This window comes from Diceros bicornis, unplaced genomic scaffold (genome assembly GCF_020826845.1).
Source record: "Diceros bicornis minor isolate mBicDic1 unplaced genomic scaffold, mDicBic1.mat.cur scaffold_301_multi, whole genome shotgun sequence".
Taxonomy (NCBI): Eukaryota; Metazoa; Chordata; class Mammalia; order Perissodactyla; family Rhinocerotidae; genus Diceros; species Diceros bicornis.
Genome location: NW_026691174.1, coordinates 256,156 through 269,611, shown reverse-complemented (window position 1 = coordinate 269,611; position 13,456 = coordinate 256,156). Strand labels below are relative to the sequence as shown.

The 13,456-nt window shown below is 62.3% G+C and overlaps 1 protein-coding gene across 1 annotated transcript in view; it reads right to left on the bottom strand.

Moving 5' to 3' along the window:
* The window catches only part of KDM4B (lysine demethylase 4B), a 140,431-nt gene that overhangs the window by 92,102 nt on the left and 34,873 nt on the right, over nucleotides 1–13,456 (bottom strand). The window contains 1 exon segment of the mRNA XM_058537356.1: nucleotides 4,349–4,514. Coding sequence (XP_058393339.1) covers nucleotides 4,349–4,489 — 141 coding nt within the window. The 5' untranslated portion in view covers nucleotides 4,490–4,514.

Sequence of the window (13,456 nt, the reverse complement as noted above, 5' to 3'; positions counted from 1 at the left end):
CGGGCCTCCCGGGCACCGGGCACACTTCTGTGCAGGCCCCACCGGCCAGCACGGGCTGGTCCCTCCCTGTCCAGGGTGGGTGTTTGTGAACCCCAATCTCCTTCTAGGCCACCCAACAGCTTTGGGAAAAGGAACTAAACCAACCCATTTTCAGTGCATCAGCCGTGAACCCGGGGGAGGCTGAGCCCTCACCCTGCTCGGCCGGTGAGGGAGACCACCGTGCTGATGCCTGAGTTTTCCCAGCTTCCAGACGGCTGAGACCCATTCACCACCCCAAGGATGCGCTGTCACGTCGGTGGGAGAAAACGTGCTTGGCAAGAGAAACGCTTTTCTCCAGCTGCCCATTGACAAGAGGACGGCGCTGCGTCCAGTCCGCACTGCGAGACCTCTTCACAAAATACACACACGGAAACAACACGGCAATGAGAGGAAGGCAGGGGTCTCACAGGGGCATCCTGCCCCCAGGGGCACGGGGCCACGTCTGGGGACGTCTGTGGCTGTCACACTGGGGGTGCTCCTGGCATCGAGTGTGGTGGGGCCAGGGATGCTGCTCACCCTCACAGCGCCCAGGACGGGCCCCCCAGAGAATAACCTGCCCTGATGTCAGCAGTGCTGGGGGCGGGGGGGACCCTAATTTAGAGTTAAACGGGACGAGCCACCTCCTGGAGGACGCGACTGTTCAGTCGAGCCTCTCTCTGGGGACATCTCCTCTCCCCTGTCCGTGTCAACTGCGGCCACGGTGCCACAGGCGCCCGGGTGCCCGTGTCTGGGGCAAGGCCGCGTGACTGCAGGGCCCCGGGGTCAGCCTGCCGGCCGACAGTCTCCTTCAACTTCAAGCAAGAAATCTGAAGAGCCAGGTGATAAAGGAAAACACTCCAGGCTGGAAATAAAAATAAAAGGGCCTGCGCCGCAGGGACGTGCGACGTTCTCGTGGAGAAGAGCTTCTGGGACGAAGGCTCCGCGACCCTAGGCTGCTTCTGAACACAGGCGACGTCTCCTCTTTACAGAAAAGCCTGAAGCTCCTCTGCAGGAAAGAGCCAGGGACCAGGACGGACCCCGTCTGCCCCCAGGTGTCCCCCGAGGGACAGGCCTCACCCTCCAGGGCCAGCAGACGCAGTCCACCCCCGAGCCTAGGCGGCAGCAAGATGAGCAGAGCCATGTCTCCCGCACTCTCCGCCCCCAGACGAGCGCCGGGGCTCCTCTGCGCCACCACCATCCCTCCGGGCACGGCCAAGTGCAGACACCGACGGCCTGGGAGGGACCCGCGGACGCACCCTCGGCGGCCCTGAGAACCCTCCCTCGACGCTCCTGGGGGCGACCTCGCCTGGGCCGGGAGGGACGGGAAGGCCACAGCCCAGTGAAGGAGGTGGCGCCAGGTGGGCGAAGCTGGCAGCGTCCAGGCAGCAAGGGCCGAAGGTGTGGGGACTCGCAAGAGAGCAGGAGTGAGGGGCCAGGCTCTGCCCCCCAAATGCCTCGTCCCAAAGCCACTCTGCAGGTGGCCGGCCTGGCGCTCAGAGGAGCCGGGCACTGTCCGGCTGCAGGGACCGACTCAGGACACACCCGAGCACCGGGAAGGGCACAGAAGCACCCTGACGCCCCACAGGACCCCACGCTGTCTCCCTGGGCCCTCCCGCCCCGGCGCTGCCCCAGGGGCCTGAGAGGCCCAGCCCTGCTCTGGGAGGCAGGGACACAGCTCAGCAGCGGCCCCCAGGGCAGGCGCGGAGCAGCCGAGGAGCACGACGGCCACCGCACAGCCCCAGTGCGGCCCACCTCCGGCTCCAGGCCCCGCTCTGGCTGCGCCTGCTGAGTGCCCACCCCACCCACCTCCACCAGGCCCTTTGCGGGGACCAGATACAGCTTTGATGAAAAAGGGAACCCGCCAACACACACATACACACACACACGCGCGCACACACACGGGCCGTCAAGGCTGATAAACCAGGGTAGGGGGACGCTCCTGTCCGCAGAGCTCGCTCAGGCCAGCAGGACACCGGCTGCCTTCTCCGAGGAGGCTGCAGCCCTGAGGCCGAGGCTGCCGTCTGAGAGCGAGGGTGCCAGGGCACATGCCTCCCCATCCCCACCTGTCCCCACAGAGCGGAGGGGCGACTGGAAGCACTGGCACCACATCCTGGGAGGCGGGGGCACGGCTGTGTGCACACGTTTGTCGGCGTGACTGTCACCGCCAGGATCCCTCAGCGACTGTGGGGGCCGCTTCCCCGACCCCTTGAGCACAGAGAAGCCCTGTGTCTGCCCCCACTGGCTGCCCCCTCGGCCGCCTTCAGAAAGAAGTCCCCATCCGAAGGCGACTGCCAGCCAGAGACAAATAAAACACACTTGAGAAGAGTGAGGAGTATGGGGCAAAGGGCAGAGGGAAAACACACCTGAAAACACCCTCCTCACAGAGAGATCGCGTCCACACGGTCTCCCGTTGACTCAAAGAAGTTAGGGAGAAACTGGTCCACTGGAACTGAAAGCTTAAAGCTCCAAGGAGACGAGGGAAGGAGCAGAGGGAAGGCGAAGACGTGGGAGAGACCAGATCTCAGGAAGCCCCACGGACAGAAGGTGCTGGAAACGCCGGGGCCAAGGGCCCGCCGGGAACCCGGAGAGCAGACGAGAGCAACAGAAACGACGGGGTGGATGTAAAGGTGCCTCCGGCAGAGCAACCACGAGACTCACTCACTACCACCCTCCCGGCAGGAAGGGGGACTTGAGTCTGAAAGCAGGCGGGGGCTGCATCCTGGGAAACGTGCAGGCAGGACCGTGACGAAGCCAAAGGCGAGCGAGGTCCCCAGATAAAGGAAGGGCCCCCCCCCACGGCCCCGGGACTCGCGGGCCTGAGTCTCCCCACCACTGGGGCCTGCCCAAAGTGTCACCTGACAGCGGGCACCAGCCGACGGGCAGCGGGCAGAGAAGCCCCACGCAGACCTTCAGAACCCGCAGGAAGCCCAGGCTTCCAGAGCCTTCCTCAAGATGCCCAACCTCAGCCGAACGAGACCGGGCAGAGAGCCCTTTACAGGGAGAACTGAAGCTGAGAGGACGGGGCGGCGATGGCACCCGCCCGGATGAAACGTTCCGTCGTGTCTGCGCTATCACGGTGCGCAGGGAACAAAACCCAAGAGGGCAGAGAGAGGAAAAAGACGCCGCAAGCCCACTGCTCTCTGGATCTCCACGGCCGAGACGGAAGGCAGGGATGTAGGGAGAGAGGAAAGACTTCAGGAACAAAACCAACCACGCCAGGCGGAGGAGGGAGGCGGGACCCTCATCTCCTCCCGGCACCAGAGGGGGCCGACGCCGGCTCGGGGAGCAGCAAACCCAGCCCCAATCCGCCTACCACCCGCTTTTGTACAGCCGGCGAGTGAAGAACATTTTGTTGGTTTTTTTCGATTTTAAATGGCTGGGGAAAAAAATCACAAAAGCAGCAGCAAACTTCAGGACAAATGCAAGTTCTATAAAACTCACATTTCCGGGTCCATAAATAAAGTTTTATTGGCGCACAGCGCGCCCTTGGTTTAAGGACTGTCTACGGTGGCGGACCTGAGAGGTGGCGACAGAGACCGCCCGACCTGCAAAGCTGAAAACACTTACTATCTGGCTCCTTGTAGACAACGGTTACCAAGCCCTGAGAAACAGAGAACTAGGTATCGAGATAAAGTGACTGTCAGTCACACAGGAAGCAACCAGAAGAACCCAAAACAGATGATGAATCTTCCAGATTCTCTGGCGAGCAGGGCCGCACACACGGGTCCACGTGAAGACGGAGAAACACAGCCTCCATCTTCCAGATCTGTTACATGTGCAGAAGGGTGTAGGCGGCTATTTATGTTTAAAAGCAGCACAGGGCGTGCTTGTCTGTCTGTCTGTCCTCACACATGTGCAGATCGGGCCGCGGAGAGAGACAGGAAACTGGCAAGGGGGCTTCCAGGGAGAGGAGCTGGGGGGGACGTCACTCTGCCCCGCGGGCCGTCTGACCCTGCCTCACACATGCACTGCGTCTCAAAACAACAGCTGTTTAACGGGGAGACGCTGACACCCTTCTCCCCCAGGTGGGTGGGACTCGCGGCCACGCTGCGCCCGCTGTCCCCTGAGACTGTGTGTCCCCGCCCCAGCCGGCCAGCTCCCGCAGAGACAGGGTGGTGCGAGTCACTGCTGAATTCAGTACCCAGACCAGTGCCTGGCACAGAGGAAGAACTCCGTCACGTTTGCTGATAAATGAGGTCACAGTGGCTCAAGGAACAACTTGACGGGGGACACGCAGCCTTAGGCCATGGCCGCACTGGGACCCGGGGCCCCAGGACATGTGTGGGGTGGAGGCTGTGAGACGCTGCGCGGGCACCAGGACGTCACCCACCTTGGCCAGGCCCGCCCGGTGGGCTCCCTGGGACTCGATGTAGGCCACGTATTTGTTGAAGTCCTTAAATTCTTCCATGGTTGGCCGGAACGTCATGATCTTACAACTGGGGTTCTGGGCCCCGTGGTCCTCAGACCCCATGGCTGCAGCCGGGGGACCGCCACACCTGCGAGGGGAGACAAGAGAGCGTGAGCCTGTCAGCCCCGTCACCATGCCGGTTCTCCTCTCCAGAACACGCTAGAAAACCCGCGGCCCCAGAAGACCAGGGCTGCGGGCCACGCGGCTGAGACGGGGCGAGGGAGGGGACCGAGAGCGCCTTCATCACTCTGCCTGGCACAAAGGATGACATGACTTCAGCTAATTAAAGCCAGCAGCGTCCTAGTTCTGAGCCAACGCGACACCGGAAGCCCAAGCGCTAATTTTAAACCAGGGCCTCGGAAATAGAAGCTTCCTTAGCAGGGACTCGGCCAGGTCGCTGGCGTCAGCGTCAGATGAGCGCATCCACCCTGAGCTGGACCCCCGCGCGGCAGCGGCACGCGGCGGCTCTGGAGGCGAGGGAGGCTCTCCCGCGGCGCGACCCCGAGGGCAGGGGACCCCTGCTGCGGGCGGGCCCACCGTGAGCACCGAGTGTCCCTCCAGGACCGGCCTGGCTGCTGTCAGCGGAACACTGCCCAGGGACCCAAGGGCAGCCCAAGGCGGGAAGCCGGAACCAGAACAAAGCCCAGCCAGCACGGCTCGTTCGCCGAGATCCAAGAAGCTCCGGGTCACCCCGGTTATAACCAGGCCGGGGCGTTTCGGCACAGAGGGGACGGCGTGGCTGAGTCTGCTCACCCCGTGACTCACGGCTGCCACCTGGAGACAACGTGGGGACTGGGGCTCCTCTCGGTGAGGACGCGCAGGCTGGAGCCGCCCCCTCCGTCCCGGGAGTTACGGGGACCCAGCAGGGTGGCTGGTGGCCCACCCCAAGCAGGAAGGGGCTGGGTGACAGACTCCAGGAAGGGTCCCTGCTGGCAGATTAAATTCTCCAAACTCGGGTCGAAACACCAGACTCAATCCAGGATTTGGAAAACGTGGGCACCCAAGGGCACACGGACCCCAGAACCTGGAGGACAGTTAACCAAGTCCACCCCCCACCCCCAGAGTGAGCTGGGCGATGAGCAAGACAGGCAGGAGCCTGCCAGTGCTCCAGGGCTTCCCGGTCACCAGGACGCAGACCCCGCTCCCCAGGTGCGCTCCCCCCGGCGGGCACTAGAGGGCAGCACGTGCCCAGGAATCGCCGCTGAGGCCCACAGCTCCCTGCACCCATCCCAGGCCCCGCCCCCGACACCCCGTCTCATCCCTGGGGCGCACGAGGCTGGGGCAGGGGGACAGCAGCTAAGGCCCCGCTCTGACAGTCACGCTCCCGGCTGGACTGCGGGGAACGGTCCCCAAGGGTCCTGACCCATGAGGGTCACTGCTGCGTCCCATGAGCACAGCAAGTCTCGAGGCTTCTCCTCGCGGGGGGGCCACGCGTGCCCGTGACGGCCTGTGACGACAGCTCTGGGGCGGGTCACAGGGAAGCACCATGGAACAGGGGTCTATGAAGGGGAGGGCTGTCACAAACCCCACTCTGGAGCAGCAGGCACTGCCCACCCTGGAGGCTGCCTCACTGGGACCACCACGCCGGCCCAGCCTGGCATCCCCACCCGTGGCCAGGGCCCGGCACCTGATTCCCCACCCACCACCCCACCCGAGCCCCCACCCACTTGCCCTCTCCCCTCCAGGCCGGACTCAGCCACAGGGGACTCACTCAGGGCCCCGCTGCATGGCGGCGCACAGACAGCGAGTCTGTCCTGGGGGGCTCACAGCCTGGGGCACACCCCGACCCCGATACTCTGGTGAACCTCCACATCACGGAGGACATGTCACACGTAACAGGCCCCTGGCCTATCCTATGTGTTTTACGTGGAGACTCGTCCACTCCGCACAGGAACCCCATCTTTCCCAGTTCACGGAGGAGGCCACGGGGCCCATGCGGGGAAGCCACGTGCCCAGGCCCCACGGCAGGTAGGTAACAGGGTCGGACGCCCAGCCAGGCTCTGCCATGACTGCCTGAGTCTCCCGCCCTGGTGGGTCACAGGCGCAGGACCCACGTGCACCCACAGCTCTCATCTTCAGCTCAGCCGGTCCTGGCCGGCTGCCTGCTTCTCCTCCCAGCTGGCTCAGGTGTGGCCTACAGAGCACGGGGACACAGGCCCCTCGGAGCTCCTCGAGATGAGCTGTGTCCCCTCGAGCAGAGCCTGCCCACCGCCCATCCACTCACCCGCCAGGCACCATGGGTGGGAGATGGCACCGTGGGGCACGCCTGTCTCCTCCCCGAGACCAGCTGTCCCAGGCAGGGCTGGGCAGCCCCAGGGCCCTGCGTACACGAGCTCTCACATCACAGCCACGACACGGAGATGGGACAGCAGATGACAAGACAGCAGGGAGAGTGTTCTGCGCACACACGCTGGCCAGACGGCTTCGCTCCAACCACCACCACCATCCAGATTCGGCTCAGCGGCAGGCTGAGAGACTTTTTTCTTGTCTTATATTTCTGCCTTTTGAAATGAAAGCTTTTAGTAAGTAAATTTAAAGAAGAAAATTAAAATGGTTTATAATCCCAACACTCCATAACCCGTGACATGCTTTTTGAAGGAGGGCAAATAAAAATCCTATCTGCACATATTTAAGAAATAAAACAGGAATAAAATAGGAATTTGACTAAACGCCAGCCCTGGGCCAACCTTCTGGTTTTCTGGAAATGGGAGGAGGAGGACCAACGGAGAGCCCCTATGAGGGAACTCACAGAACAGTCCAGAAAGAGCCATGTGCTCTTTACAAGACAGCGCCATGCCAAAAACATGGGGCTCTTACAACTCCATAATAAAACACAAACGGCCCAATTAAAAAGTGGGCAAAGGACTTGAATAGATGTTTCTCCAAAGCAGACAGACAAATGGCCAAGAAAGACATGAAAAGATGGTCCACATGTTCGTCATCAGGGAAACGCAAATCAAAACCAGTGAGGTACGGCTCACCCACACTAGGACGGCCAGCCTGGAAAGGACAGAGAATGACAAGTGTTGGCGAGGATGCAGAGAAATCAGCACCTCGTACATTGCTGGTGGGAACGGGAAACGGTGCGGCCGCTATGGAAACAGTCTGGAGGTTCCTCAAAAAGGTAAACGTCTCCTGACTTATCTCAGGGCCTCTTTGATTCTCTGATTACCCCAAGTCACCTCACAATCAGGCCTACAAGGTCTCTTAGAATCCTGGGGTGCGAGTGCTCTCGGGATGGAGCACAGGATTCATTTAAGCAGCCCATTCTTTCTGGAAATTTGTGTGCCCTTTAACCCATGATGGACTTAAGTTTTAAAGATAATTTTCCTTGATTGAAATGCTTCTCTCATCTACCAGCACAACCGTCATCTCCAGCATTGTACATTTCACCCTCTTGTTCACATCTGTGATCTAAACAGAGTTGAAACGATGGGTTTTACTGCCTTCGTCACTTTTGTAAGATGGTAATACAATTACCATCTGACTTAGCAATTCCACTCCTGGGGGTCCACTCAAGAGAAATGAAAACGTACGTCCACACAGAAACTTGTACACAGATGTTCACAGCAGCGTGATTCACAAGAGTCGAAAGTGGAAACAAACGCCCATCAGTGGACAAATGGATCCACACAACGTGTCCACCCACACACTCGAAGACGACGCAGCCATGAAAAGGGTGAAGCCCTGACACAGCCACACCGTGGATGGACCGTGAACACACGATGTTCAGTGAGAGAACCAGACACAGAAGGACGCACGGTGTACCCCAGGCTAGGAGGTCTGGGGTTTCTTTATGGGGTGATGGAAATGTTCTACAATGGATGTGGTGATGGTTCCACAACTCTGAGAATATGCTAAAACCTGTGGAATTGTATGCTTTCAGTGGGTGAACTGTGTGTGTGGCTCATCTCAATAAAGCTGTTACCCGCCAAAAGAAGAGAGAGATGGGGGAGGGGAGAAGGAAAGAATGACGCTCTGCCATTGCAAAAGAATGAGTGGGGCTCCTCTCACCTAAAGAGACGAGGGAGACACTACAGTGTCTTCATGTGAGGAACAAAGCTCCCTAAAGACATTCTGGGGACAAGCGGGGACTTTCATGAGACAGGATGTCAGACGACACTGAACTGCGGGCTCTCGGGACGCTGCTGAGTTCCGCAGGGGTGGAGAGTCAGACGCCTGTGACGCTCCTGAGGGTGCTCCGGCAAACACACACACACACGAGTGTGAACACAGCAAGAGCCACGGGGCAGACGTCCACATCCGCCCCGCGGCCCTTCTTCCGCTGTGCTTTCCATCGGGCTTCTGCAGCCGCCAGGCGCACCCCTTGTTGGGACCCCCCCCCAGTCTCTGCTCGCAGGGCGCTGGGCGGCCGTGCGCGGCCAGGCTGGGGCAGAGGAGGCCCCGGGCTCAGGCCGCCAGCAGGTCCCTGTGGCGTGGAAGGTCCTCAGGCCCCGCTCCTCCCGCCCGCAGCCCACTCGCCGCCTCTGGGGCGGGGGCCGGCCAGGGGCCAGGCGGGTCTCAGGTTCTGGAGCCAGAAGGGGCCCCGTCGGAGACCCACGAGCACCGTCACAGAGCGGGGGGATGAGAGCTTCGCAGACAGATCAAGTGCACGGGAGGGCACCGGGGGGCTGTTTGGACGAAATTTAGCATCAAACATGAAGAAGTGCAAGTCACACAGAAGTCTGGGGCAGGAGAAAGCTCCAGGCAGATGGAAGAAAGTTCCAGGCGAGGCCAGGGAGAAGCAGAGAGGACAGCGAGGCAGAGCGGGGCCAGTGGATGGGGAGGGCCAGGCTGGCGGGGCGTGCGCCGCAGGGGGTCTGTGGGGACCACTGGGTCGTTCAGAGCAAGGACACAGGCCCCAGCGACACTGCGAGGAAGCCCCCTCTGCCGTGGGAGACGAGCCTCTCCACGCGGGCAGGGCTGCCTCAGTCGCCTGGGCCCCGGCTGACGGTCGTCCTGGAATTCTGCACGCTTTACAAGGGGCCCCGGGGTCACTGCGGCCTGGGCCCCGCGGGGCCTGCAGTCGGGCCTGGCTGCGGAGGGCTGCAGTGGCAGCTAGGGGACAAGGGCAGAGCGAGGGGGACAGAGATGGTGAGACGTGCGGGACTCTGGACGTGTCCCCAGGGCAGAAGCCACAAAACGAGCCGCGAGTGAGGCAGGGGGAGCCAAGGCCCTCGGGCTCCGTCTCAGAAGCAGTTTGCGGGAAGGCCGCCGCCCCGCTGCCCGAGGGGCAGATGCGGGAGGCGCAGGCGGGTGGCAGAGGTCGGTGTGGACGAGACTGTGGTCGGCAGTGTAATGTCCCCCAAGACGGCCCCGTCCTACCCCCGGGACCTGGGACTGTGCTCCCTTCCGCGGCTAAAGGGACTCCGCAGGGGGGCTTCAGTCAAGGACCCTGAGGGGGGGACCCTGGATTACCCGGGGCCCAGCGTCACCACAGGGTCCCTATGAGAGGGAGGAGGAGGGTCAGAGAGACAGAAGCAGAGGCTGGAGCGATTCGAGGAAGGGGCCCCGAGCCCAGGAACGCGGGCAGCCCCCCGAAGCTGAAAAAACTCAAGATCGATTCTCCGTGGAGGCTCCAGAAGCAGCCAGCCCTGCCAACACCCAGGTTTGAGCCCACACACTCACTCTAGACTCCGACCTCCAGAATGCAGACAACGAACGAGGGCTGTTTCAGGTCACCGGGGCCCTGGTCATCTGTGACACCAGCCACGGGAAGCTCACACGGCGATGAGAGAGAGTGTTTCTGAAACGCTCTGGGGTTTCAACGCACTCGGCCCCCCGTCCCCCGGGGAGACGCCCTCAGCACGATGGCATCGGAGCCCTCATCTCCTTGCCCGTCCAGCCCAGGCACCACCCCAGGTCCTGGCCACACACTCGGCCTGCAGGAGGCCCCAGCTGCGGGCCAGGACTGGGCGCCCCCCTCCATCCCGGCTGCTCCCCCAGACCCGCGCCAGACCCGCCGCCTGTGCAGAGATGGGGCTACACCCGGAGCCGGGGTTTCTCCTGCAACAGAGGGGTGGCCTCCAGGGACACGTGGGGGGCCCTTGGCCACATCTGGGCGTGGAGGCAGCTCGCCCTGGCCCAGCCGTCCAAACCTCTCACGGAAAGAAAAGCGTCCCTTTCTCTCAGCTCCTCACTTTGAGGCTAAGAGCAGGCATCCGGACGTGCTAAAAACCACTGGTTCACACAGGCTAAATGGGTGAATTCTACAGTATGTGAATTACATCTCAATAAAGCTATTTTTTCAAAAAGGCATTTGCTCGGGGGATGCCGCATGCCCGGGGCCAGGCCCGACCCCTCGGCCCCCCTGGCCCAATGCCCACTGGCCCCTCGGCCTGACCATCGCAGCGTGGAGGGGCAGGACCCCGGCTGTCCTGGGCGGCTCCTCCTCACACCTGGGAAGGGGACGAGCATCGTCACCTCAGAGCCGTGTGACAAGAGAGTGACCGGGGCCGCCCGCTCGGGTCTGGGCGCACTGGGTCACAGTCACCCCGACCCAGGGCCGCCCTCCTGGGCTGCTGTGTGTGCTGGCCCCTCACCGTGGTCTTCAACTCGGGGACTTGTGGGCTGGGCCGCAGGCAGGGACGCTGGCCGACCCCGAGGAGGCCCCCCCGCCACAGGTACTGCGCTGCCTGGCCTGGTGGAGGCTTCCACCCCCGATAGCCGCTCCAGGAGCAGAGGCTCTCCCCCATCTGGACTCCGGCCTGCGGGAGCCCCCGGACCCGACAGAGGGGGTGCGCTGTGCCCTGAAGGCCATCCCAGAGGGAGGGTGACAAACACCCCAAGGAGTGGACCTCCCCCCGCCAGGTGACGGACCCTCGGCCAGTGTTCGCCATCTGTCCTTCTGTCTGTCCAGGAACCAGAATTCAGAAACGAGATGACTGGCCGGATGCCCTTTTCTCAACAGTCAGTCTCATCCTCCTGACTGATCGGCCGGGGCTTGACTGAGGGTTTACGAGGCCCAAGGGCGGACATTTTCCAGAAGCTGAACGGGCGGAATGTGCAACTCTGAGGTTTGACAAGAACCAGCCTTTGCTCTGCTGGAAAGTACATCCTCTGAAAACCCGGGACCTGGTGACAAAGCATAACTGGCAGGGGACACCGCGTGAGAGTATGAGAGGCTCTGTGAGCGCAAATCTGACGTTCCCTGGGGACCTCGGCCTTCTGGGGGTGCCTGTCCCCTGGCCCGGGGGCGTCTCCCCACCTGCTCCCACCTCCCCCGTCCCGAGAGGCCTGGCCATCAGGTGAGGTCCCAAACGTCCCAGGGACTCCCGGCCAGCGCAGCCCCTGCCCCGTCTCCGCATGGTTCCTGCTACCAGAGCACAGTCCTCAACGGGGGTGACGACAGAGGAGTCCCCGCACGGGGTTGCTAGGCATCAAGACGCATCCACCGCAGAGGCGGCGTGCAGGCCCCTCCAGTCCCTGTCCCCTGTCCCCAGGTGTGGGCCTGACGCCGTGTCACTGTCCCGGGAGCCGCTCTGAAGGCCTCCAGCAAGAGGACATGGAGTTCCTCTCCATCCGGTTCCCCTGCATCCAGGCCCTCGTGCGGGGAAGAGGGAAGTCTGGTGGCAGAACGTTCTCCGCTTTACACCTCTCTGCCGGGAGCACCACTCTGCCCAGGTTCACCACGCAGCACCGGGGTCATCTCGGATCTCATGGAGCCCACAGGCCGGGGACACTCGGGCTGTGACCACCTGCGGCCCAACGGTCACCACCAACCCCGGTGGCAGAGAAACCCTTGCCCGGCCTGCGCTCCGGCCCGTGGCACCAGATCTGGGGCTGGTCATGCCGGCCCTCCAGGGACCAGGAGACCAGGCCGCGGGAGCGCAGAGCCAGGGAGACGGCGGCCGCGGGCGGGCAGCGGGCAAGGGCCAGGCACAGCCCCGGGAGGACACGCGCCCACAGAGGCCCGATCTGGCTCAGCCCCACAGATCCCACTGGACTGACACGCCACAGGGCGAGAGAGGGACAAACAGGCAGAGCCCGGAGGCAGGAGGCCGAGGCCGAACAGCCAGTGAGAAACACAAGGCGGAGAGCGTGAGGAAGGTGGCTCGGCTGGACAGGGCTCGCGGGGCACCGAAGGGCCAGGGCCTCGAGCACCAGGTGGGGACTCGGGGACACGCCAAGTCCAAAAGGCACAAAGGAAGAACCTGTGTGTTCCTGTCCTACGGCTGCTGTAATCAAGTACCACACACCTAGTGACTTAGAACATCGTCAATTTATCCCATAGTTCTGGAGGCCCGGAGTCCCACCCGGATGTCACCTGGGCTGCGTTCCTTCTGGATGTTCCTCCGCACGTCTCCTGCCTTTTCCAGCTTCTAGAGGTCGCGTCCTGGGTGCGGGGCCCCTTCCTCTCTGCACAGCCAGCAGCGCAGTGTCTCCCGTCTCTCTCTGCCTCTGACCCTCCTCCTCCCTCTGATGCGGACCCTGTGATGACACTGGGTCCCAGGAATCCAGGGTCATCCCCAGCTCCAGATCCTGAACTTAATCCCATCTGCACAGTCCCTTTCACCCTAGAAAGCAGCATATTCACAGCTTCCGGGGATTAGGACGTGGACATCTTCGGGGGGCACTATCCAGTCTACCACAAATGCCACGTGAAGACTCCAACATGCAAAGAAATAAGTAACAGCCGCCATGTCCCTCAGCCTGGAGACTGCTGCTGCGTGGTGCGCCTCGGCAAGACGAGCACACTGCCTGCAATCCTCAGACACGAGCAGAGTTTCTAGAAAACCAGAAACAGGGCCGAGCTGCACACAGTGGTCTGCAGCCCCCGTCCTCCCCTCAACTTGAACAGACGTGGACGGCGCCCGGGTCACAGAGCACGAAGAGCCGCCATCCTCGGGTCGCAGAGCGTTATGGCTCTCACGGGACAGCCAGTGGCCCCAGCGATGCGGACAGAAGCTGGTCCTGGTTGTCTGCCCCCGAAAGGACCTTGGCCTCATCTTCACGATGGCCCAGGTGTTCCTGCGGCTGGGTCCCGACAGGCGGGACCTACCAGTCATGAGGACGACGCCTCGTTATGTC